General features: G+C 39.4%; 1 protein-coding gene across 6 annotated transcripts in view; it reads right to left on the bottom strand.

Annotated features, from left to right (window-relative positions):
• Nucleotides 1-25,285, bottom strand: part of TUBGCP5 (tubulin gamma complex component 5) — a 57,071-nt gene that overhangs the window by 12,783 nt on the left and 19,003 nt on the right. For 2 of the 6 annotated variants that reach the window (XM_031050983.2, XM_034060251.1), the window contains 12 exons: nucleotides 9,272-9,325; nucleotides 9,086-9,194; nucleotides 6,936-7,032; nucleotides 6,208-6,318; nucleotides 5,583-5,662; nucleotides 4,938-5,073; nucleotides 4,026-4,155; nucleotides 2,552-2,641; nucleotides 1,958-2,051; nucleotides 1,401-1,647; nucleotides 1,014-1,216; nucleotides 152-267 (listed from right to left, as the gene is read on the bottom strand). In XM_031050983.2, the coding sequence (XP_030906843.2) occupies nucleotides 152-267; nucleotides 1,014-1,216; nucleotides 1,401-1,647; nucleotides 1,958-2,051; nucleotides 2,552-2,641; nucleotides 4,026-4,155; nucleotides 4,938-5,073; nucleotides 5,583-5,662; nucleotides 6,208-6,318; nucleotides 6,936-7,032; nucleotides 9,086-9,194; nucleotides 9,272-9,325 (1,467 nt within the window). Of the gene's footprint in view, nucleotides 1-151; nucleotides 268-1,013; nucleotides 1,217-1,400; nucleotides 1,648-1,957; nucleotides 2,052-2,551; nucleotides 2,642-4,025; nucleotides 4,156-4,937; nucleotides 5,074-5,582; nucleotides 5,663-6,207; nucleotides 6,319-6,935; nucleotides 7,033-9,085; nucleotides 9,195-9,271; nucleotides 9,326-13,479; nucleotides 13,663-25,285 lie in introns of those variants that run through there. The other 4 variants (XM_031050981.2, XM_013129635.3, XM_031050984.2 and 1 more) reach the window with 4 other exon arrangements.

Genomic DNA, 25,285 nt, shown 5'->3' on the forward strand with positions numbered 1-25,285 from the left:
GAGACAAGTTATAAAAGTATGACTAAGAAATTAATTCTACTTAAGTAAAATAGTGTTGGAACCCACTTTTATTGTCACCCTTTACTTCCCAGGTTCTATCTTGTATTCATACTTGCACAGCATTTTGTGCATCCAGTACCAGCATCCCTACCTCTGAATGATAAATTCCTTTGCAGGATCAAACAAATTACCATGGACTATCCACTCATCCACTGTCTGTAAGTATGGCCTCACAGTTTCAACCCAGAGAGAGAACAGAAGGGATACCTGAATTTAAAGAAAAAAAAAAAGGGGGGGGGGAGGGGAGAAAAAATGTCTGAACATTTTTACACTAAACGTTAGAAGCACTATGGCAAAGCCCAACCTCTTAATTGTGTAACTGTAGTTTTTAAGATATACATGACTATGCATAAGGATTTTAAAATATAAAATATTAAACTAAAAATTACAGCTTTAGTAGTTTTAATGTAAGCCCACATTTGCTTGCTTCCCCTTGTTACTTTTGTCATCATTTACACCCAAACAGCAATTTTCATCTTCTTCACTCTTAACATGTCTTCAACTGTAAGGAATAGTCATAAAACTTTCTGTGGTTTTATAACACAGAAAACAGGAAGACAAAAGGACATAATGACATCAACTATATTTTTAGTAGTATAATCAACAAGTTACTGTAAAAACCCAAACCCCTGCATTTCAGTTTTAACTGAATGCGGCTATAGAAATAGAACGAGGAAAAGCTGTTTCAAAACTCCCTCTTCCGTAACAGCTTCTTGGCCTCTGCCTACAGTTCCTCCCGTCAGTTCTAAAAGCACATTGCTGCTGATCTTATCATAAAGCAAATTTTGTCCAGATTGAGGGAACTCGTGAGAAAACAGTAATGTATTATGGCTAGAAAATCTGTCCTCAATCCTTGATAGACAAAGACTGGGGTACTCCATCACCATAAAGAACTTTAAGTTACTGATTTTTCCAGTGTGTGGTTCTACTAAGGAAGGAATTATCTTCCCTACCATTTGCTCAGATGCTTCTCCAACACTGTCATATTCAAGAATAGCTTTGTAGAGAGTATTCAGCAGATGAGATGCTCGTACAACATTTCTAGTGTCAGGTGGCACTTCTGCTACTCCTGTGCTGAAAACCTTGTGAAGTACTTTCAGCTGTGCCAGTCGGGGAGACAATTTATCTATTACTATTGAAAGCGTGACAGTTTTATCTGGAAAAAATAAACCAAACCTGTAAAAAAGTAACACCCACCACAAAATATTTTTTCAATGTTATTAATGAGGTTTTAAAATACAGCATGGCATCTTTCACAGTTTCAAAATGTACCTGCATAATGATTTTCATGTTTCCCTCTTATAAAAATTTCCTCTAGGAAAAATTCCCTTTCACTGTACCTTTGTTGATTATGCATTTTTCAATTTCAGTAAGTTCTTCTTTAAAGCTAATGAAATATTTATACAAGGCCCACATAAAAGCTTGGTAGGTTCTGAACGGGGCTTCGGTAGTTTTCTTTGGAGTAGAAACTGTTCCATGCGTTATGTTTTCTGGGGTGTGTCCCATCACTTCATCAATAAACTTCTGTAGTCTAAACACAACCTGACCGTATGCCGCTATCTGCTCCAATACAGATCTCAGGCAATTCTAGAAAAGAAAAAACCCAACCTTTTTAGAACCATCTAACAAAAATTCGTATTTAGGAAAGCCTACAAATGAAATAATGAGCTATTTTTATGAATTAAAATATAATAAAATCCTGCCCTCTCTACTGCTTCATTACACTCTCAGATATAGGAACAGCCCATCTAGTTTTATTTAGTCAAATGTTCTTAATTTAGCCAAAACACAATTGTGGGAATGTGATTTTTCTGCAGGCAGTTTAACTTCCTATTCCCCCACAAATTACACCTTCCTAATGCCAGCTATATTCAGCTGAGATTCAGAAACAACTTACATGGGTTAAATGAGTTACAGTGATATCATTCCGCACAGCCACTTTTCCATCATTCAGCTGAAATATAAAAAGCTTTTTCACTCCTGAAAGTAGCCTTGAAAAGAAACAATAAAAGAATTAGCTTTCCTTGCCTAAAAGTTTCTTTTCTTGAAATAACGGGGGACCACAGACCAACTATAAGGCTACTGGTATTTTAGGTTGTTGCTAGAACCAAAACAATAAAACCCTGGCATCAATAAAATATCACCTAAAGTTCCTTTCCAGTTGAGATAATTTCCAGCTATAGGATGTCTCAGATTTACTTTCTAAAATTGGACACTGTATGAAAAAAATCCACAGGGGCAGGGTAAGAACACACTGGTTCCCCTTAACAGTTAGACTTGAAGAATCAATGCATACAAGTAATAGTAAGCTACTTTCTTCTTTGTGAACCTGAATGGTTAACACACATAATCAGCACCTTTATTGTCAGCAATGGTGCAAGCTAAAAGCTCAGTAGTAATTCTTTCTTCAGACACAACATCAAAGATAAGTCTCATTTCCTTGAGAGGAACACTGGAAGTTAAAATACAAGCTTTGGGATGTTGCTCTTACCAAAGAGTTTCCCGTATAACCTGTGTTTCAGTGACCAGTGTTCTCTCTTCCGGCACATATAAAGGGTTACTGGTGTACAAATGGTGGTCCCTTAGAAAAAAAAAGAAATGTAAGCAATTTAATGGCTGAAATAACAGCTGAATCACCTCGAAGTAAGAATGAAGCAATAAACTTAAGACTCAGTTTAGTTCTCATTAATAGATTCAATGCTCATGGTGGAATTTTAAGTACATAAACAAAAGCAGAGTTTGCTTTAGCACTGTTAAGCAAAATATTACGGAAAGCATTCATATGTCATTTAGTCATAGACAGCAAGACGAGCAATTGACTCCAAATATCAGAAGCACTGACTATGTGTTGGTCTGGGTTTTGTGGGTTTCAGTTGTGTTTGTTTGGGTTTTTTTTTAATTCTTGATCCTTGATTATTTTATTATTTCTCATTCAACACTGAAAATTTATAGTTACTTTCTGTTAAAAACACTAAGTTAAAAAGCATCTGTATAAAAAAATTCACACTTTTGCCCAAAAGTTTACTTAAGAAATGGAAACTTTCTCTTATGACCTCGTGTTACATAATTCTTTGTAAATCTTCCACAGTATTTTTCATATTTCAGTGAACTATAAATGATTATTCATGCATGTAGTATTGTGACTCACTACTGTCAGTGGTAAAATTTATGCTATGTTCAAAATTCAAAAATCCAAATTAAGTAATAGTGGCTATATATCATACATACATATATATATACATAAATATACATCTGCTAACAACACTGAAAAAGCAATGCAAAAGCACTGAATTATGCTACTGATCCAACACTTACTGCAAATTCTGGTTCATAACTGGCTAGATAAATCTGCTTTAGTGTCAGCTCATTAACTCCTTGTTTAAGAATATCATTAAATTAAGGAAGCAAAGACAAATCTACTGATCTACATTACTGCAGTACATTTGGGACAGGGCGGGGACAGGAGGAGTGTTGTTGGCTTTGGTTTTTGGTTGTTTTAATTGAACTTTCTTCTCATTTTCTTTCCAAAACCACAGAAGATCACAATGATATAGTGCTTTATGTTCCTTCCCCAGACAAAATGCACATTTAAGACTAACTTTGTAAAGGAGACCAGAAAAACAAACAAAAATTTAAACTTCAGAGAACTCCTCACTTCCAGGAACACTTACACCCCATGTATATTAGTCCTCAGAGACCTTTGTATTCAACAGTAAGATTTGCTTCTTTGAAAAGGAAACCCCTCTTTTATGTGACAAACTTCATAAAAACTAAATAAAAGAATCTCTTTATAGAAAAAACAGCTAATTTGTTCATCTCATTAATTCACATCCTTTTCATTCTGTTTGTAACAATACCTCTAATAACTATATTATCTTAATGCTTCCACAGTAATGACATTTAATAAAGTCATAATTTAGTATTATATACCAGAAAGGAATATGTAAGCAAACCTTTTTTCTTACCAGACTGCAGCTAGGTTGGAATGCAAGTGCAAACTATGTGAAAAACGAGGAGCTCTTCCTGTCCAGTACTGGGGAACAACATGCTGCTCCAGCCAGCTGCGGGCATCAGGTTCACCGACTGTGAACATACCTGACAGTCAGTGAGGTATTTTTATTTAGTCAGGAAATGCTTATAAACAGTTATAAAAGACAGGAAAAGGTTATTAATATGCCTATCCACTCAGCTGAAGAATCACAGATCTTTTCAGGTAAGTTACAACTTACAACCATTAAAACTGTTTAGTACATTACCCAAAAATGTTTATTTCTTAAAGTGATTACCAAGTAAACTGTACCTAATTCCAGTTAGCTAGTTACTACTTATGCAACATGAATATTAAGCAGTCATCTTATAGAAGGCATTCTGTATCCTACAATAATCTGTGCAAAAATACTCCCTGAAGTTAATACTCCTTGAAGCTATTCAAGAGTAAGCCACTAGTGTGTTAACTGTGTAATTTTATGTTTTCTAAAACACTTCATACTCAGAACTGAGTCAACTGTTTCTGCTGTCAACCACATTCTGTTTCAGCGTTCTGATACTCGATAATAAAAATTTACATTATATCCATACAACTACATGCTACATTTATTGTAGAAATTTTCATTTGTATAATGGAATACCCATGTATCGTTCAACTGAAATAAGCAGAGTCTTATTCATTAGCTGCAGTGGAGATCAGATCAAACCTTTCATACTGCTTCTTTACTGTTAAAAATAATTAAAAAAAAAAAAGCAGTAGTGAACAGTCAGGTGCACCTTAACACTACAATTACAGGTCTAAACCACAATACTAAAGAATAATAAAGCTGCATTACTTGCTAAATTTGAGTATGTATGACTATAAAAGAAGAATTATAGCTTATTCTAACCTTTCCAGGAAACATTAGGTACTGTTTTCTTATTTGGGTCGTGGTCTTCTAAAGGTGTCCTGTCTACTTGAATACCCGAGTCCTCTCTGCTCAAAGGCTGAGTGTCTTCCTCCTCTTCGCTTTCTCCAGACCAATCCTATTGAGTGCAACAAAAATGAGTACACTTTAGTACAACATAGCAGACAGGTCTATATTCACTTCCTATTCAAGCCAAACATAAACTATTCTTTTCTTTCTTCTACTATAAAGTAAATTCAGGACAGTAAGACTAATATAACTGTCTATCAGAGACAGATTTAAGTTATACATAATATTAATAATTGGACAAATGAGACAACTGGAGAAAATCACAGAACTACACCAAATTCTGATTAGGAACAGGCAGGGTCAGCAGAAGAAGTCAGTTTAGTTGCAGGACTAAGTCAAAACATGGTAAAAACCAAAAGCATTTGTATTACTGTTACTCTGCTTGGGTCTATGTGTATTTCATGGTATTAAGTAAGACAGATATATTAGGGAATCCTAGGAGAACTGACACACAGAGCATACAAACTCGGCCAACTCAACTAGGTCTCTCATATAGCTCCGTTATGACATAGTAACCATTCATACAGCTTGGGTATTTTACCTTAAGAAATTACTTACTGGTGTATCTATGCCTGGGCCAAAGTAAATTTCTTCTCCTTCCATCAAATACTTTCCCCAATCAAATTCTTCTTCCTTTTCTGAGAGAAGTATAAATATAAAAATAGTAAGTATCACCTCACTCTGACTTTTCCTCTAAAAATATTTCCAAAGTTAAAATTACATTGTTACTCTAAAACAAAAGACATTCCCTTCCTCTCAAGGTTACACCACTGTTTCTTTAACAGTGTTACAGACTTTCAACATGACATGGAAATTGTGACATCACATATATTCCTTATTTATTAATTCTCAATTTTGTTGCTTATACACTCAAAATATGCAACACAGCATACCATCAGTACGTTTATCTGTATTATGTTACACTACCCTATGCTTCAATCCTGGAAAAACATGCAAGAACGCAACATATCACTTATTGTGACTAGTCCCATTTAGCTCAGTGGAAACATTCCATATGTACAACTTACATATGCACAAGGATCCTGGACTGTAAACAACATAAAGCGAGAACGGCCTCACTCTCCGAAAAAGACACCATATATCCATGATGTGATGTATAATACTTTTAAAATAACAATCACACTTACAATATATTATATCTAAAACATGAAGCTTACTCAACTGTAATTAGTGCTGTTTGAGATAACCTCTTCATATTCACATTCCTGGAATGGGCTGAAAGTGCATTCAAAACACCGCCGAGGGAATGTGCAGAGATCATTCAAAAAGGAATCTTAAGATGCAAGATTTTCTTTAGGTTAGTCTGAAATAGTCTTCTTTCAGTGTATGATACAACACTATAAACAAATGGGGGATGGCATCCACTCAAACTTAAGCACAAGCCTCATTTTTAGGCACAAGCCTCATTTTTGGGCACTGAGCGCAACAGTCCTACTTTAGAAAGCAGGCAGCTGGGATCTCCCTCTGGAAACCTTCAAAGGTATCTCATTTTCCTTGAGTACATAGGGAACTTAGGAATTTACATCACCAAAGCTGTTTCAACAGACCTCCTATTGAGGTGCAAGACAGAGACTGAGGATAGAAACCCGCTGTCTGTCTCTGAGCATGTAAGCACTGCAGAAAGGTGGAGAATGCTAGGAAGTGATAGCGGCGCATGTCAAAAAGAATTCCCGAGGTACATCGGTGGCTGGAAAACTTAATTAAATAATGCAACATAAATGGGGTAGGAAAAATTTGCAAGCTATTTTAAATGAATAAATAATAAAAATACAATCAATAAAGCACTTTGAAGTGAAGGAGACAATAAAATGGAAAGGAAAAATGTCCTTCTTATCAGATTGCATTAGGGTTGTATGTTTCATTAGCAATACAAAAATCTTGTAAACTTACCCACTTCTTTGACTTTTGGTTTTTCAACATAGGTGGTGTTGGATGGAGAATCAGACAAACACAACAGAAGAGACAGTATGGAATAGTGTGTATCTGTCTTTAAAACACATTAAAACAAAAACCAAGTCAGTGGTCTAAAAGATGTGGGTTAGGAATAAACTCAGTCTATCATTTGCAGAGATGCCCCCCATTTTTTTCCATTTCCCAGTCCTGAATTACAGAAATAACAGCTGCAATACGATATTGAAAGCCACATTTTCTCTTCTGCCTACTAAATAGGCAATCAATATACTTCAAAAGTAGCCACAGGAGAAGCTGCCTCTTAACTGAGTCGATAGTCAGAGAATATGGAAAGAGATAACAGGAACCCTGAGGTACTGCATGAGTATAAAGCCACCAGAGGACGAGGGATAATGGACAGCTACATTAGCATGGATGAGGTTGAAGGACACAGGTAATGAGCCTGCAGGAAACCAAGTCTTTGGTTCTTTTATTCCTATGACTATTTTAAACACTGACTAGAAGGGAGTTGGCTAAAGACTTTGATAAAATCACTGAATTTTAATATCATGCTCACATTATCTTCCATCATCTGAAAATCTATACAAAGCACTAAGAATGAACCTTTAACTCCAATATTGCACTAATGTGGTTGTGTACCAGGGGCCTTCAATCAAGTTGGAATACTGTGCCAACACCAGTATACTGCAGAGATCTGTGTTATGGTCTATTCCTTAATATCTGCTTATAGCACAACCATTTCTTACTACAGAAAGTTTTTTCTTTGGCCTGATTCTAACTTTCCAAAGTTCTTCAGCAGATCATTCCACAAACAGGCACACGGAGACTCTGATACCTAGATCTTATATATTTTGACACATACATAACCACATTTATAAAGCTGTTTTGGAATGCAATCCACTTGGATTTTAAAGAAAAAAAAACCCTGAAATATCTCATAAAGTGGCATCATATTCACCTAGTATATATAGAATATGATATGTTCCTAATTAACATTACTGACTCTGCAAGCATTTCTCAAAGAACACCAGCAGATCATTGACAGAATCACATGCATAAGGTGGTATTTCATTTACCAACCATAAAACCAATAAATGCTCAGTCTTCCCAGTACTGTGCCACTGCTAAAAATTAAATGCATTTTAATTGCCCAAATATGAGATATTACCTACCTCCAGTTACATTTTCAAAAAGGAGGAAAAAAAGGCCACATGTAAGCATCAGTCCTTGCATGGGCTTTTAGTTTGCTTTGTTTGGTTTTAATTTTATTTGATTCTCAAAACAAGCACAACTAAAGGTACTTTTTCATCTACAGAGTACAGTGTATTAACTGAAGATGTGTGTAAGCTATTGAGGGTTCTAGGGTTTTCCATACAAATTACAGGGAACTTAAAACAGTCCAGAGAGAGGTAAATGTCAGTTCAATGAGAAGTAAAACCAAACTACAACTCAGAACACATCGCCTAATGAAAGAATATCACTATACGGAGCACCATCAAGCTCAAATTTCGCAACAGAATGAACTTTCAGTTTTCGAAGATCAAACTCATTATTAAACCACCACACGGGAAAGTGTCTAAGGGAAACAACTTTTGCTGTATCCATCCAGTCCATATCCTAAACTGACTTGATACAAAATGTATCAAAGGTGAAATATATACATAGTCTCAATTAAGAAGATACAGGGCAGGAGCACTCCATAGGGAAATACTAAAATCAAAACATACAGATGTATTACTTAAGGTAAAAAAATACAGGCAAAGAATTAAGAATTGCTCAGTTCACTGTTGTTATACAACACATGGGGATGTAGATTCATCCAGATTTGAGCTAAAACATTTGCACAAAGTTGACCATAAAACATTCACTCTACAATGAGAAGATATCCTTTAAGTCATGAAACTGCATATACTGAAACCCTGAAAAGACAACAGATACTTTCTAAAATAAATGGGGAAACTAAAAAACACAACTCTGAAAATCTGTAACCTGGTCAGCAACTGCAAGAGTCTTAAAGTCACTTAAAGTAATCTGAAATTTCCAACAAAATATGAGAACTGAAATTCCCATCATCACTATGAATGCAAGAATTATAGAAAAAAAGAACAAGGAAATTGAAACACACGTACCTTTGTTTCTTCAATACTTGGGAGTGGCAAGTTCAGAAATTTTTCTGTTAGCCTTTTCCAGCTTGCAGCTTTTCCAAGGTCAGAATGAACTACCAATTTTTCATGTATTCTAATAACAAAAATAGTATCAAAAATGCTTCAAAAATGTTAACTAATGCATTATTAATCCACAAGTAAAAAACTTACCCTTCTATCGTCCTCTCCACTTTGTGACTGTTCACATCAAGAAAACGGTGAAATCTGTGTAATAAATTTGTATTAGAATATGTTTAAAAAGGAAGTTTAAGTAAGGAAGAAAATAAAGCCGATTTACATATATGAGGACAATATTATTAGTTCAATAATGCATGCTTAATTTAGCAACAGCATTGAGCACCACCAAAACTTATTTCAGTGTCGCTTAGTCCAAGGAAGATTAACTACTGACCTTAAAGATGGAAAAATGGAATGCAAGTTACATTCAGCCAGCACTTTAAGGTAAATGGAAAATTATTATTATACCAGCAAACTAAGCAATTAAAGTACACTGTCAGTCAAGTCAAGTGGAGCAAGGAGATCAAGAACCGTGTTGTCAAAGGTGTCGGTGTTAAATACATCAAAATTATATGGGATTTGCATCATAAGCACAGGCAAAACAAACACCCACATAGGAAGGTCTCTAAACCCAAATGACAAATAGTAAAGGAGGGTGACCTGAAAGAAAAGTGAGCTCAAAATAAAGCTTTATGAAAATAAAGATATACAACCAAAGGTAGCATGTAGAAGGGACAAAATAAGAACTCATGAGATGTTACATGGACTTCTCAGAATAAATTAGCTTATAAGTATTCTTATAAGAATATTAGACTAAGGTTCTTCAGTTATAGAAAAAAAAACAAAATGGGATGTTACAGCAGTAAGTATAACGTCAAAATACTCTATTTTAGGGCCTCAAAGCCATCCCAATATTTTGCCTCAGCTTCCAGCAAAAAGTACACAGAATACAGGGGTAAAACTCTCATGACCACAAACAGAAATGAAAACTACAAGGTCTAAATCAGAGCCAAAAATTAAGCTAAACAGACTGAATTTGTGAGACTATAGAAAATCACCTCAATGTCAAAGTAATGAACTTGAAAATGAAATTGTAAGGCAGGTAGCAAGGATTTTAAATAAATATCACTGGAAGATGAAGATATGCCCATATTAAAGAAAAAATTACTTTGTTAGCTACAGAGCCATTAGTCTAATTTAAGCTGCATGTAAGGCTTTGGAATAAAAGCACGATGAAGTAATATTAAATAGGTAGCTAACAGTTTAAGATAATATAGCCTATCTCATTCACTGCAACACATCAGCTTACATGCAAAATCTGTAGTTCAAATGGAAAATGGTGTAAGTACAAGAACTGGAAAATTAGTAACAACAACCTGGAAAGACAACAATAAAAAACCAAACCAAGAATGTGCACTGAAACAAAAAAAAAAAAAAAAATCAAGCTGAAGGGAAGCTATTACAGATAGTAAGTAATAGCAAGTAAGTAATAGTCTATTATATTACTTAAAGATGTAATTAATGGCTGTAACACACACATATATAAAAAAGTATCAACTTTTTTAGGCAAGTTGGGAAAATTATGAATAAGAGTAGTGTGCTGCATGCAAAGGAACTGATGAATCTGAGAACTACAGCATAGAAAGACCATGAAATGTAAGAATACAAACCACAGATTTCACAAACTTGAAACTAGAGAGTTTCTGCTAAAACGTAAGGTCTTTCAGTTTGGAAAGTCTCAGGCTGATCTTTCAGGCACATCTCTTAGACAAAAATTCTTGCATAAAACCCCTCCTCTTCCCAACCTCCCCTATAAAAACCATTTGTTGCCAACTCTGCATCATCTTTTCTTTTTTCCTGCTATGTTTTTGTTTTGGGTTTTTTTGAGCAACCAAACTCCACACACAAAAAGTCTCCAGTCTAAAAGAGCACATACCTACACAAGCAACTGGGACACTTATATTCACACACCAATAGAGGGTGAGATGTCACAACAGCAGATGGACCACAGGCCTCATTTACCTGCCCCAAGAAACCCTGCTACCATCATCAGTCTGCAGACCCAGAATAACAACTGCTACAAGCACCTGTTTTGATGGAGCTACAAAATTAGTAAATGGTAAATGCAATCCTATAATGCATTTAACAAAGTACTTCTGGTAAAGAACTCAGAGAGACAGCAGTTACAAACACCATATTCCTATATTCCCAATGGACACAACTAGCCTCCTCAAAATTCAGCAGTGTCAAATTCATTGAAACACCTACAGGTCAAACCCAGCTCTCCTATACCTCAGACTCACTTTTGCTGTTAACCACCAGCTATCTGGTTATTAAAATAGCCTTACTTGAGACTATTAGTAGTTAGGATTCACAGGCTGACCTGAGGCAATGCAATTATGCTATTGCTTACCCTCAAAAATGGATTTAAACAGCATTTAAAAATGTAGGTAGCATTGATTTTATGCAGATTAGATAATTGCTTGTCGTGGTTTAAACCAAGTCCGCACAGCTCGTTCACTCACTCCCCCCCCCTTGCTCCCCCAACTCCCTCCTGGAGAGTTAGGAAGGCGAACCCAAACAATGTAGCCCCCACGGGTTGAGATAAGAATGTTTAATAGCTAAGGTATAACACAAATCACTACTGCTACTACTACTACAAATAATAACGATAAAGCAAATAACAAGTGAAGAGAATACAACACCTCACCAGCCACCGACCCGTAACTCACCCCACCCTGCCCAACCGAGCACCGAGCGATACCTCCTCCATCCCCCCAGAGCTCAAGCCCTTCCAGGTAACTCTCAGTTACATCCTGGGCATGACGTGCTATGGTATGGAATACCTCTTTGGCTAGCCTAGGTCAGGTGTCCTGTCTCTCCTTCCTCCTAGCTTCCCCTCCTCCCTGGCAGAGCATGAGCTCAGAAAAGACCTTGGACAAACCAAACATTTGAGCAGTAACTCAAAACATACTTACTATCAGCAACCGTTCTCAGCCCGAAAGTCAAAACACAGCACTGCACCAGCTACCAAGAAGGAGAAAAAAATGACTGCTACTGCTCAAACCAGGACATTGCTGCATGGAGATAAGCAAGTACGTAAGACTCCAAAGAAGCAGCAGTTAGGGCTAGTATGGGAAATTGAAAATAGCTCATGTAAGAATTCTCAGTAGTCACTGAAACAATAACTGTGATTAACTAAAAAAGCAGTGTGTAGAACTTTAGTAAGGAAATTTTAGATGACAGTGTAATAGAATTAAAGGAATATAGATAATACATTACAGGTCAATAAAGACCATGCTTTTGAGAAGCTCAAATAACATCTAAAACATTACCTTCTCCAGACTGATAACCTTTTTTATAAGCAGCATAATATTCTTCGCCAAAAGCTTTATAGACATTTCATAGAACCACAGAATGTTTCAGGTTGGAAGGGACCTTAAAGATCATCCAGTTCCAACCCCCTGCCACAGGCAGGAACACCTTCCACTAGACCAGGTTGCTCAAAGCCCCGTTCAACCAACACATGCAGGGATGGGGCAGCCACAGCTTCTCTGGGCAACTTGTTCCAGTGTCTCACCACCCTCACAGTGAAGAGCTTCTTCCTAATGTCTCTTCCAGTGTAAAGCCATTCCCCCTTGTCCTGTCACTACATGCCCTTGCACATGCTCTGCTAAGTCTCCCCAGAGGATTCTCTAATCCAGGCTTAACAAGCCCAGCTCTCACAGCCTGTCTTCACAGGAGAGGTGTTGTAGCCCTCTAATCATCTTCATGGCCCTCCTCTCTGCAACATGTCCATATCCTTCTTATGTTGTGGGCCCCAGAGCTGAACACAATATTCGGCAGAGTCCTCTTTATTTGCTCTTCATAAACTGGCTATTTCTTTAATTCCCTCCAACAAACATTTTGGATGGCTGAATGAAGATGCTGAAAGGTACTTTCTTACGGATAAGGTGAAAAGCCCTAAAAGACGGAGATACAGAGGAACATCCAATGGTCCTCTTACAGGGACTCGCAAACACCGCCCATCCTCACCCCAAACACCGTGCCCGGTGGGTACGGCAGCCCATGGCCCCGTCCCACACCTCAGCAGGCACAGGGCCTCCCTTCTTTTCGGCCGAGTAGGTGACAGCGCTGCCGGGTCACACCAAACCGCAGTGCCCTGGCACGGAGAAGGGGGCCCTACCCGGCGTCGGAGACCGAGCCCGCCAGGGGCTCATTCCATCAGCAGCGCCGATGGGCCCCGCCCGGGGCACGGCGAAGTACTCTGCTCTACTCGCCCGAGCCATGGCAGTAATGGGCACCGCGGGGCCGCCACAGCCGCGGAGCTTCGTGCCGGGTCGGGGATGGCTGGCGCTGACCTGATGTTGGACCAAACGAAATTCAGCGCCGCCTGGAACCGATCGCTGCCTAGCTCCTCCTCAGGCAGGCCGGTCACACTGCGCACCAGCGCTCGGACGGCCCTGTCCTGCTCCTGCTCGAAGCGGCTGCGGTGGCCGGGAGAGACGAGGGGTGCCGCCATGGCCGCAGCACTGGGAAAGAGAGAAAGGAGGGGGAACACCTCCGGGAGGCGACAACCAACCACCCCTCAGCGGCACCACCACACCGCGCGGGATTGCACTTCTCGCGAGGTTTCCATAGGACTTCTCGCGATAGTCTCCCTCTAACGGGATTTCAGGAGGGAGCGTGTGTCTAAGCTGAGTGGGGAGAGGTTTCGAGGGGCGTAGGGGTGGGAAGAGGAGTGCGGGGGGCGGGTTTGTTTCGTTTGTAGTAGCTGTGGCCGTCTAACCCCATGTTTGCGGCGGCTTCCTGTCACGGGAATGCCCTTGTCAAAGGAAAACACCGCAGGAAGGCGTGATCACCCGGGATGAATGAATTAGCTACCGGTAGGCATCCAGATAAGGATCCGATGCTGGCTCTGTCTGCGTTGCAGAGTTGGTTTGAGGAAAGCAAAACGCAGTACCTCTCTTGATAGGCGTATTAGGGGTCGGCTTTTTGCGTAGGACATTCCATCACGCAGAGGGTTTCCGAAGGGCTCCGTGCTGCACGTTACACCAGCTACTCTGTGACCCATTTCAATTGTACTTACTTGGAGCAGTACTTAGAATCATAGAATAGTTAGGGTTGGAAAGGACCTTAAGATCATCCAGTTCCAACCCCCCTGCCATGGGCAGGGACACCTCACACTAAACCAAGGCTTCAGCCAACCTGGTCTTGAGCACTGCCAGGGATGGAGCATTCACAACCTCCCTGGGCAACCCATTCCAGTGTCTCACCACCCTAACAGTAAAGAATTTCTTCCTTATATCCAGTCTAAACCTCTGCTGTTTAAGTTTAAACCTGTTACCCCTTGTCCTGTCACTCTTTCAGTGTATGCTGAGACCACCCTGCTCTGTTGAGGCAGCTGCTTGTGTTCTTCCCTGACTAAATGATTTTGTATGGCAGCATAAATGACAGTTAGTGGATATTTGTTGGAGGAGGCCACAAAAATGAAGAGGGAGCTGGAGCACCTCTCTTGTGAAGACAGGCTGAGAGAGCTGGTCTTGTTCAGTCTGGAGAAGAGAAGGCTCTGAGGAGACCTCATAGTAGTCTTCCAGTACCTAAAGGAGGCTTACAGGAAATCTGGATAAGTGCTTTTTACAATGGCATGTAGGGACAGGACAAGAGGGGATGGCTTTGAACAGACAGAGGGTAGGTTAGGATTAGATATTAGGAAGAAATTCTTCACTGTGAGGGTGGTGAGACACTGGTACAGGTTGCCCAGAGAAGCTGTGGCTGCCCCATCCCCAGCAGTGTTCAAGGCCATTTTGGATGGGGCTTTAAGTAACCTGGTCTAGTGGAAGGTGTTCCCATCCATGAGAGGGAGGTTGGAACTGGACGATCTTTAAGGTCCCTTCCAACCCAAACTATTCCCCAATTCTGTGATATGATTCTACAACATTCAGTACAGAAGACATGAACATACACGCAGGACTGAACTAAGAAACCAGTTTTGTCCTAGTTCCATGTCAAATATTGGCTGATCAGCTCAAAATGCTTTTGTACCTCCATATAATTTTATAGGGCTGCAAAGATAACAGCCTAGCCATGACATTCCTTCTAGAAAGAAGCTAACTAAATCTGTGGGAAATATTATTCACTAATACCTGTAGTAGTCTCTGCTTTGATGCAGTTGTCCTGTCCTTCATTTTTGGGCTTTATCTTGCGATCTCATCAACAAATATTGGACTGTAATTCAGCCTGCCAATGTTTTTTATTTATTTTGTCCATTAAAACATTTGTATTGGCAGAGCAGAAGGAGTAGCTAATTGATCAGGAGGAGAGGTACAAAGGAGTCCCCAGAAATTTTATTTTTAATTTAGAATATATTTAGTATACCAACAGAATGTGAAGGATTACATAAAAATATAGTAGTGTAATTTCATAATCCTAAAAGTAATAAAATCACATTGAAATTCTACTAAGTTATAGTGTATAAAGAAACACTAGAACATTTTTACCTGGGTAGGCTAAATCTTACTTTAGGTTCTGGATGCAGAACTGCACTGAAGTGATGGCTTCACTACACCTGCAGGCAGGATGCTCAGCATGAACATGAGCTCAGAAGGGCTTTTCTTATGAAGCCTTAACTTACTAAACATTCAAAGGAAAAGTCTATAAAACTTTTCTGGTTTTTGTACATCTTTTCTGACACTGTAAGTGTTTTCTGCTTTAGATGAGCAGCAGTCATTTCACTCTTCAGCTGATGTAGCCAAACAGCGTTTTGAGCTATAACTTGTCCTAGGTTTTAACTAAAGGTGTACACAGTCAGTAGACCCTACAGTTAGTAATTGGTATACTGTGAATGGCATTTAAACAAAATTATAAGATCTTAAGGCTTCAAGTGTTCTTTATACAATGTAACTCTAGTTATCACTTAACTCCTATATATTTAAGCATACCTATGCTATTTCTTCAGTTGTGCTCAGAGGTGAGGCTCCAGGCTTTGCAGCATGACAGGAGCACACATGTGTCACTTGTGCCTTTGAGGTGTGAGGAGTGTGGCAGCCACCCATTTCAGCACCCAGTCAGAAAAGGAAAGATAGATTTTTCACAGCAGGAAGCATTCCAGATCTTAACAGCTGCCTTGTGACACACTGAGTACCATGAAACATGGGCTTTAATGACAGCGCTGTCTGAAAGGTTTCCTGATTTCTGGCTGCCCCATGTAAGTCTGTTTCCCCTCACACCACACCCTCAACTGTGCTGTTTGTAGAGGAGCAACACAGTGACCTGAATCAGGGAATGGATCCAGATTAAAAACAGTCTTGTTTGTTTTGCCAGGAGTTTTGACATGGATCAATTCACTGATGATTTCTTTGGAGGTGTCAAGAAGTGAGGGAAGAATCACATAACTTAAAGCCCCCAGGCAATAAAAATAGACCCTCCGTTGCTAGTGAATCAGAAACCTATAGCTGGTTTTCAAAACAGGATACAAGGGCTGGGATAAATATATAACATCTGTGCTACCTCAGTCATTAAAGAATTTAACTCTACAAATATTTGGAGCTTTTTTGGTCTTTCCCTCATCATAAGCTTCCTCATTCATATTTTCATTTTTGCCAATTTACAGTAGCAAGGCTTGGTATTCAATTTCAGCTGGGGGAGGCATCACTGGGCAGGGAGAAGGCATGAAGCCCCTCTCTGAAAGTAATTTAAACTATTTTTCAAAATAACATTTAATCCTGGGAAACTTAATAATTTATATTCCTTGATTTTCATGTTGTAACAGTCACTTCCCACCCAGCTGGCCTTTCAGGTCACACTGCTATGAACTAGATGTATTTCAGTTAAGATCTCCCTTGCTCATAGCATTAGGTCATATTTGGGAGATGTGTCCCTCTGTGTAATGTCATATAAACACCTGTGTCCAGTCACATATTGGAGGACGAATAACAATGCAAGTCTTTTGCTGAACTGTACATCTCTTAGGGAAGCTTCTCTGAGCAGGCAATCTCTCCCCTGCTCCTCAACTCTGAAGAGCCAGTTTGTTAAGCAGGATTCTAAGGCAGAAGGAATGAATGAGTTGAAATATGTCAGGCTGCTGTAAACTGTTAGACAAGCCAGCTACATGAGATTCACACTTAATGCATGAGACTAGTCAGGTCTCCCTTCGCTTTTATTAGTCACCTCCTTTACCAGCAAAGCAGGATAAATTCCACAGCATGGATGGACAGTATATTTAAAATATGTGTTTAAAGAAGTAGCGCAGATTTTAGGGTTTTGTCATTTTCAATGTATCTATAGAAATAATTATTTAATAAGTGGCTGAAAGGGGGTTACAGAAAACTGTTATTTACCGTAAATATGTTGTGCCTATACTTCCCTTTACCACCAGCTTCAGCATGTATGAGACTAATGTGAGTGCTGCGCTACCAGTAAAGAGTAAGACCTGCCTTTATGGTCATGCAAAAATCAATACAGATAGCTGAATATGGGAAAAGGCTATAAGCTCATAATTTACAGCAGAAATTACACAAAAATACCTCTGAAAAGCAACAGGAAGATGATGTACCTGATCTTTATCCTTAACAGGAAGGAGGTCATCTGATAACTTTCTACTACAACAGATTTTGAAGTGCACCCTAACTTCCTACTCTCAGTTCTGCATTTGGTGAAGTTTCACAACTGAATATAATGTAGGACATGTTTAAAAAACTGCTGAAACTGACTTTAAGTCTGCAGTTGATAATGGTTCGTGCTTTCCTGTTAGTTGCAAGATCGATAAAGATTTGATGTAGTCCTAAAGGAAAAAGAGGATAGAAGAGTGAAGATAGAGAAATTGTAAGGATACCAAGCTGAATAACTGAAATTAAGAGAGCAGGAAAGTAGGGGTGATTTGAGGAATTTGCTGTTGTATTAAAGTCCTGCTTAAAAAACAGGATTTAATATGCAGTTAAATTTTTATTCAAGGGTGTTATCTATTGTAACAGAATGCATACTGCCAGTCTTGTAACACCATTATCATCAGCTTCAGCAAAGATCATTGCACAGTTCTGATGTACCTTACGCAGTGTTTTGACTAGAGTGTAGAATATTAAATATAATTCTGACTATGTGTAATCTCTTCTTACAGACCTTGGAGGACAGGCTTGGCCAGCAGTCACCCTTCAGGTAGGCATATTGCTGAAACCTTAAAGAGCTGTTTTCTTTATAAATCAACAAAAGAAAAACCCAAACACAAACATGTATGACACAATGGATACAGAAAGACATAGAAAGCAGATATTGGGCTTACTGGAGAACTTAAGGGATGCAGCCAGAACACGGAGAAAGCTGGAAACAAAAGGAGTCTATCAGGAGACTTCAAAACCCCTAGCCCCCCCCCCCCCCCTTCCCCCCCGACCCCCCTTTAAGAAAAAAAAAACAACAAGCAAGAGTTGTGTGATTTTCACACAGTTTGGTACAAATTAAAAAACACAGATAGAGAGTAACAGGCTGTAAGGTTCAACTTAGGTTTTTGTGATCCATCCCATCAGGGTAGTAATGGTACTGCTGTAATACCTTGTGCTGTTTGATTTCATGGAAGACTCAGTCACAGAACATGGAAATCATGTTGTGTCCCAAGTCACTATCTCACTGTCAACAGCAAGTTGTTAGAATATTGTGCAGTGGGTAGGGAACTGCCTGACAGGCTGCACCCAGGGGGTGCTGGCAAATAGCTCCTTTTCCAGCTGGTGACCTGTCAATAGTGGGGTTTCCCAGGGATCCATATTGGGCCCAATATCTTCATAAATTATCTGGAAGTTGGGATCACATGTACCCTGACCAAGTTTGCCAATGATACCAAACTGCCTGGGGAAGTGGACACTTTGTAAGGGAGAGCCACACTGCAGGAAGACCTGGGTAGGCTGGAAGAGTGGGTTAACAAGAACCTTATGGAGTTTAACAAACACAAGTCTAAGGTCTGGACCAGGGTAGACACAATCCAAGAGTGCAGCATAGGCTGGGATCTACTTGGCTGGGAAGCAGCTCTTTGGAAAGGGACCTGCAGGTCCTGGTGGACAACAAACTCAGTATGAGTGAACAGAATGCTGCTGTGGCAAAGAAATGCAACATGATGCTGGGTTACATCAACAAGGGCATTTCCAGCTGAGGTAAAGAAGTCATCAGGCCGCTCAACTCAGCTCTTGTCAGGCCACACCTGGAATACTATGTTCAGTTTTGGTGAAGAAGTTGTGTACAGGCTGTAGAGGGTCCAGAGAAGGGCCACAAAGATTATCAAAGGATGGGGAGCCTGATGTACGAGGGAAGGCTGAGAGAACCGGTTGTGTTCAGCCTGGAGAAAAGAAGGCTCAGGGGAGACCTTATCACTAGGGTTTCTTACCTGTTTGTGGATTGGGCTGAGGGATCGTTCTTTTAATCCTCTGTGGGAACTGGGCTTGACCTTCGTTAGCAAGTTTTTCAGTTTGTGGAGCTTGCCATTTGTGTTCTGGTTTTGCTTTCTTCACTTTTCCCACCCATTAAAGCCTTCAAACTTTCTTAGACAGTTTCACCATATGTTTGGCTAAAAAAAGGTAGTTGCTTTCTTCTTTTATTGTACCCTTTCCAACTAAAAATATTTTTCTTCTAGAACTGTCTTGATTTTTATTTTCAATGTAAATGCACTGGCTGAAGTTTCCATCCATGACAGATCCTTCTGGGATCTGTGTTGTTATTCTATTCATATGTGCAGAAATGTTACAACTTGTGTAGGGATATGGTTGCTTGGTTTTGTCAGCTACACCGATGTGCAGTCACTTTGTTACAGAGAAACAAGAATGTGATAACAGCTTCTTTCCTCATACAGAAAAAATACCCTATATCTGGGCATTCAAGACTATCTAAATCTCAGATTTAAATACAAATGTCTCTTGTTTACGAAGGGATCTGGCCATATAAGCTTTCCTTGTAAAACTCTTCAATCTATGAAATACTGGATTATCTAACTTTCAAAATCTCTCAATCACAGGTTTTTTAAGGCATGTAACTGGCCTGGTGGCCAAGACGAGAGCAGTGGATAGTGTCTACCTGGACTTCAGAGAGACTTTCAGGGCTGTCTCCTGTAAGATCCTCATAGAAAAGCTTTTCAGGTATGCTGTGGATGAGTAGACAGTGAGTTGGATTGGAAATTGTCTGAACTGCTGGGTTCAGAGGTTACTAGCTCCTGGATGTACTGGTAATCAGCAAGTCTGAAATAATTTCAGGTGCTGGAGTGAGCAATAGCTTGTCTAATGGGCTGGAGAGGTTTCTCATTCGAAGCTGTGACAGCACTAGCTGTCACAGCATAAAGGACATTTCTATTTATTTATTTACTTATTTATTTAGGGCATAAATATTTATTTAAGGGCAGTTCTTTTTATTCATCTGAATAATGGAATTGCAGCATGTAGTAGGGGCTCCACTGGTGGTAATGGTATTTGAATCTGATTTCCAGTCATAGAATAGAAGACACAGTGTAAGAATGATAGTCAAGAATAAATGAAGTATGAGGAATTAATTTGGGCTTGTCCTTGAGCTGAAAATTTCTAATGAACCTATAGCAAATGACATAATTGCTATATAGTAGGCTAAACTGTGGAAAAAACTGGTGATTTAATATGATTACAAGATAGATTAAACCAAGTTGAAATAATTGGAAGCAATCTTCATTTTTCATTTGAGAGAATTGCAAGAAGTCTACAAGTTCTTTTATCTGAGCTGGCAGCAGAGATTAAGGTGTCCTTCTTACCCAAAGCACTGGTAATATCCCTGCCTAAAAGAAATAAAAATGACAGCTGCTCAGAAGTTTCTAAGGAACAGTTCTTTCTAAGAACTGTTTTGATCCAGTGGCATCTGGAAGAATGAGAGATAGTCCAGATGGTGAAAGAGGTAGACAGACCTCAGAGCAGTCTAAACAAACATAGCAGTGTGATCGTGAGAAGAGACTGTAGGGTGTTTAGTGAGAAGGAGCTTGGTGATGAAAACTGCCAATTTGTCTGATTCTCTGTATGTTCAAAAAAGCAGAACTCTTTCTTCATAAATTTTCCTTTTAAAATCAATTAATCTGCACCAAATCCCACACTTGTATACTGCAAACCTTTTGCATTACTGGGGATGAAATTGATGTCTACACGCAATTTAGTCCCACAACCTGTGCTCGTAGCACATCACTATAGAAAAAGGATCATGACTGCAGTTTTACAGAAATTAACATTTGCTTTATGCCTTACAATATAGTTGGCTTACATGTCTTGCTAAGCTCAGCAAATACATCCCTTTGGAGGTGCTTAGCAAGCTTAACTTACTTAAATTATGAAGGTTTTACTAGCCCTTTTGTCCATGTGATCTGAGAACTAGTAATCTTCATCCATGTTGTCAATTAACCCTACCCCGCACCTATGCCCCTCACAGCTGCTCACTCACCTCCTGGTGGGATGAGGAGAGAATCAAAAGGGTAAAAGTGAAAAAACTGATGGGTTGAGATAAAGACAGTTGAACAGGTAAAGCAAAAGCCACACACACAAGCAAAGCAAACTAGGGAATTCATTCAGCACTTCCCATCAGCAGGCAGGTTATTCAGGCATCCCCAGGAAAGCGGGGCTTCATCACACACAATGGTTACCTGGTAAGACAAACACCATCACCCCAAACATCTGCCCCTTCCTCCTTCCCCCAGCTTTATATGCTGAACATGACTCCATATGGTATGGGATATGCCTTGGTTCAGCTGGGGTCAGCTGTATTGGCTGTATCCCCTCCCAGCTACTTGCGCACTCCCAGCCCTCACTGGTGGGGTGGGGTGAGGAGCCGAAAAGGCCTTGACTGTGTAAGCACTGCTCAGCAGTAACAGAAACATCCCTGTGTCATCAGCACTGTTTCCAGCACAAATCCAGAACATAGCCTCAGAACAGCTACTATGGTGAAAATGAGCTCGATCCCAGACAAAACCAGCATAATCTAGCTGATCTATGATTGAGATACTACAAATGTTTAAATATGGGGAGCAGTGGGGTGGGGGGAAGAAAGGTAATGTTTATCCAATTATTTATATAATTTTCCATGAGAGTTATGAGATTAACCAGAGTTGTTTACCCACCATCACCTTCCCCAAAAGACAGTCTAGGAAGGAGGATTTGGGAATGCATAATAATGTTTTTTAGCAGGTCATTCCCAAGTGATAAATACCAAGTAGCTCTGTTGCTAAGGAGGACATAATATTTTCATCTTCACCCAACACTTCTATGCTCAGAGGATTTCCAATTGCATGAAAGAAGTCTCAGTGCTGAAAGAAATCTGGGAGCCAAGCTGGTCTCAACAATAAATCAGCTTAATCTGAAGAATGCAATGGCCTTTTGCCAAAACACAGAAGAAAGCCTGGTCCTGAGAAGTCCTGGAGATCACATCAGTAATGAAAACTGAATTGAACAATGTGAGATTAATGGGGAAAACTAGTAAAATGTCTGGTAAAATAGACCGCTTTTAATATCCTTAAAATTACTCTTAGCAGGTGGGCCAGTTCAAGCAAATGATACATCAGAACATGAATCGCTGCTGTCCACTTCCAGAACTTCTGTAACAGAAACCTACCAGCACTCTCACAGTGCTGTTGGAAGCAGAGCAAGAACTGACTTAGGGAGAACCCCTCAGTAAAAAATCCACTGGAGTTTATTTCTAGATCAGAAATCCAAACATGCAGTATTGAAAACCTATTTTAAAAACAGAAAAAGTGAAGGTTCCTGTTATAACTTGCTACAGCATGTGTTCCTTTGAGATCTTTAGGAATGACATCTAGTGCCTAGGTAGCAATTTCAATGCAGAATAACAAGGATGGTTAGTTTAAAACCTTTGTCATGTTTGAACTGGTTCTGAGTCTAATCAAAATGGTGAATGGTTAAGTGAGATTTTGCTGTGTCAATACGCTGTTGGTTCACAAACCTCTATTTGCAGATACATAAAATGTCATGAAACTCTCCAGAGTATGTCTCAAAAAGACATTTCTGGAAAATCTAATAATTTACAGCAAATATACATGCCCTGTTGGCTGTTGAACATGGTCATGACGCTATCATGTAGCTAGAAGCTCATTTAAATGAGCCAATGGACACCTCTCCAGTAGTCCACCAGTACAAGATAGAATCAATGTTTCAGCTATAACTGAAAAGCTGCTTCAGCTTCAGAACAGCAGCTGTGAAGAGCAAAACATAAAAACACGAGAGAACTCCCTGTGAAGTCGGGAGAGTAACAGCAATAGCAAAACAGCTTAACAGGAAGCAGCAGAAGAGAAAAGACCATAGCAAGCTTTATGAATGCAAAACAGGTAAAGAGACAAGCAGTCCCCAGAGAATATCCTGATCTCTGTGTAGAACAGCTAAGCAGGTCACCAGGAGTGGCTGGAAAGTATATGGTCTTCTTGACACTTTCTGCTGGTCTTACATAGGAGAGTGAACAGGTGCAGAGACATACAGGCTGGTTTTATGCATATCTTACTAGCTTGGGTACCAGACAGTATGAATGTAGAACACTGCCTTTGGGGTCAAAGTCTAGAAGCCTTGTAAACACTTTCTCATGACTCTGAACCCAAATGAATAACCTCAATCTGTCAGGTTCAAATAGCTTTCTACACCTAGTTTACACAGATGTGTCTAGACCACACTCTAGCTGCAGTAAGGAGCACATTGCTATAAGGAGCCCAGCAATGCAAAACTGAAGTGCTTCTTCACAGAGCTGACACATCAGTGATGCCCTTCCACTGATGGACCATCTCCATATGCACTAGGGCAGTGAGCTCTGTATGGCAGATCCTGGTAGGACTTAGTAGTTTGGACACAAGCTGTACTCACATAGAGTGGCACCTGCCACTGATAGCTTTTTCCATATTTAGAAGTGTGATGCACATCACACCCAAACTGCAGTAGCTGGATTCTTTGGATTATCTTAATTATTCCAAATGTCCTGATCTGTTAAAAATATTACTCAGTGCAAAATAATTCTTTTCTTCAATAACAGAAATCAGAGGGTACACCTGAATGCATAGGGAAGTGTAACAGGAAGAACAGGTAGAAAGTAGTTTTACTTATCTGCAGAGGCAATGAGCAATTAATGTCTAAGCAACAAGCAACTATCAAAACTTAAGAATGCTCCAGAAATATATCCTTTCAGTGCAGAGCTCATAGTTTTTGGAGAGAGGACATGGAAAACTACTAGGGTGACTAATAAAAAGATTTTTTTTTTCCTCCAAAGTAAATGCTCCTAGGAAATCCTGAGAGGAGGATCTTACAATATCAAGAATTCTAACTAGGACAAGCCCACATCAGTATTAAGCATAGCAAGATGATTGACAGACACATTTAGGACACCAGCATGACTTCCATAACAAGTGATAAGATAGATGCCATCTGGAAATCACACAAAAGGACTTGGATGCAGATAAGCCTCTGTCAAAGTCGATCTCTGTATTTTTCTGTATTTTTTTGTGCAAGTTCCTGAGTGTGGTTATTTTTATATAATAAAAATTCTCTTGCTTGTACACAGCCTTAGCATACTTATGGGTGAAGAAGGTCTAAGAGTTAAGGGCTTTGGATGAGTGAATGTTTAGTTTGGCAAGATTTCAGGGAAAGGATATAAGCAGTCTGGCTTTGCTGCCATTTGTCATGATGGATCCTAACAACTTTGAACCCCTTTTTTGCTGCGATGAACAGCAGAAAAGCTGTAGAGGGTTGTGGGTTCCAGAGTATATTGCAGGTTGTTCTTACGATCAGGTGTACATTAGTAACTTGTACTCCTATAGGTGCCACAAGCCATACAAGCACTTAACTTGTCTGAAGACAAGTAATTCTTGCCCTGCCTATTCACTGTATGCTTGAACATCCTTCTGAAGCAGTAACACCTGCTTTTTTTCATTGGACTTAGTTCTGCTTTATAATGCTGAGAAGAAACTCTGACCCTTTTAAGGAAGGGCACCTCACTTTTATCACTTCCAAGTTCTTAAGAGCCCCTTCAAACTTGTCATCTTTGTCAGCAAAAAAGGGAACCTGCAAGCTGTAATTGGAACAATCCCCAAGTTACCATAATTACTCTTTGTCTAAAGCTAGTAATAAACAATTTCATGTAGCACTGAAACAGATGTAAAAGAAATAGCTGTTGAGGCCTGCGATACAGAAAATTTAT

Source organism: Melopsittacus undulatus, chromosome 2 (assembly GCF_012275295.1).
Source record: "Melopsittacus undulatus isolate bMelUnd1 chromosome 2, bMelUnd1.mat.Z, whole genome shotgun sequence".
Taxonomy (NCBI): Eukaryota; Metazoa; Chordata; class Aves; order Psittaciformes; family Psittaculidae; genus Melopsittacus; species Melopsittacus undulatus.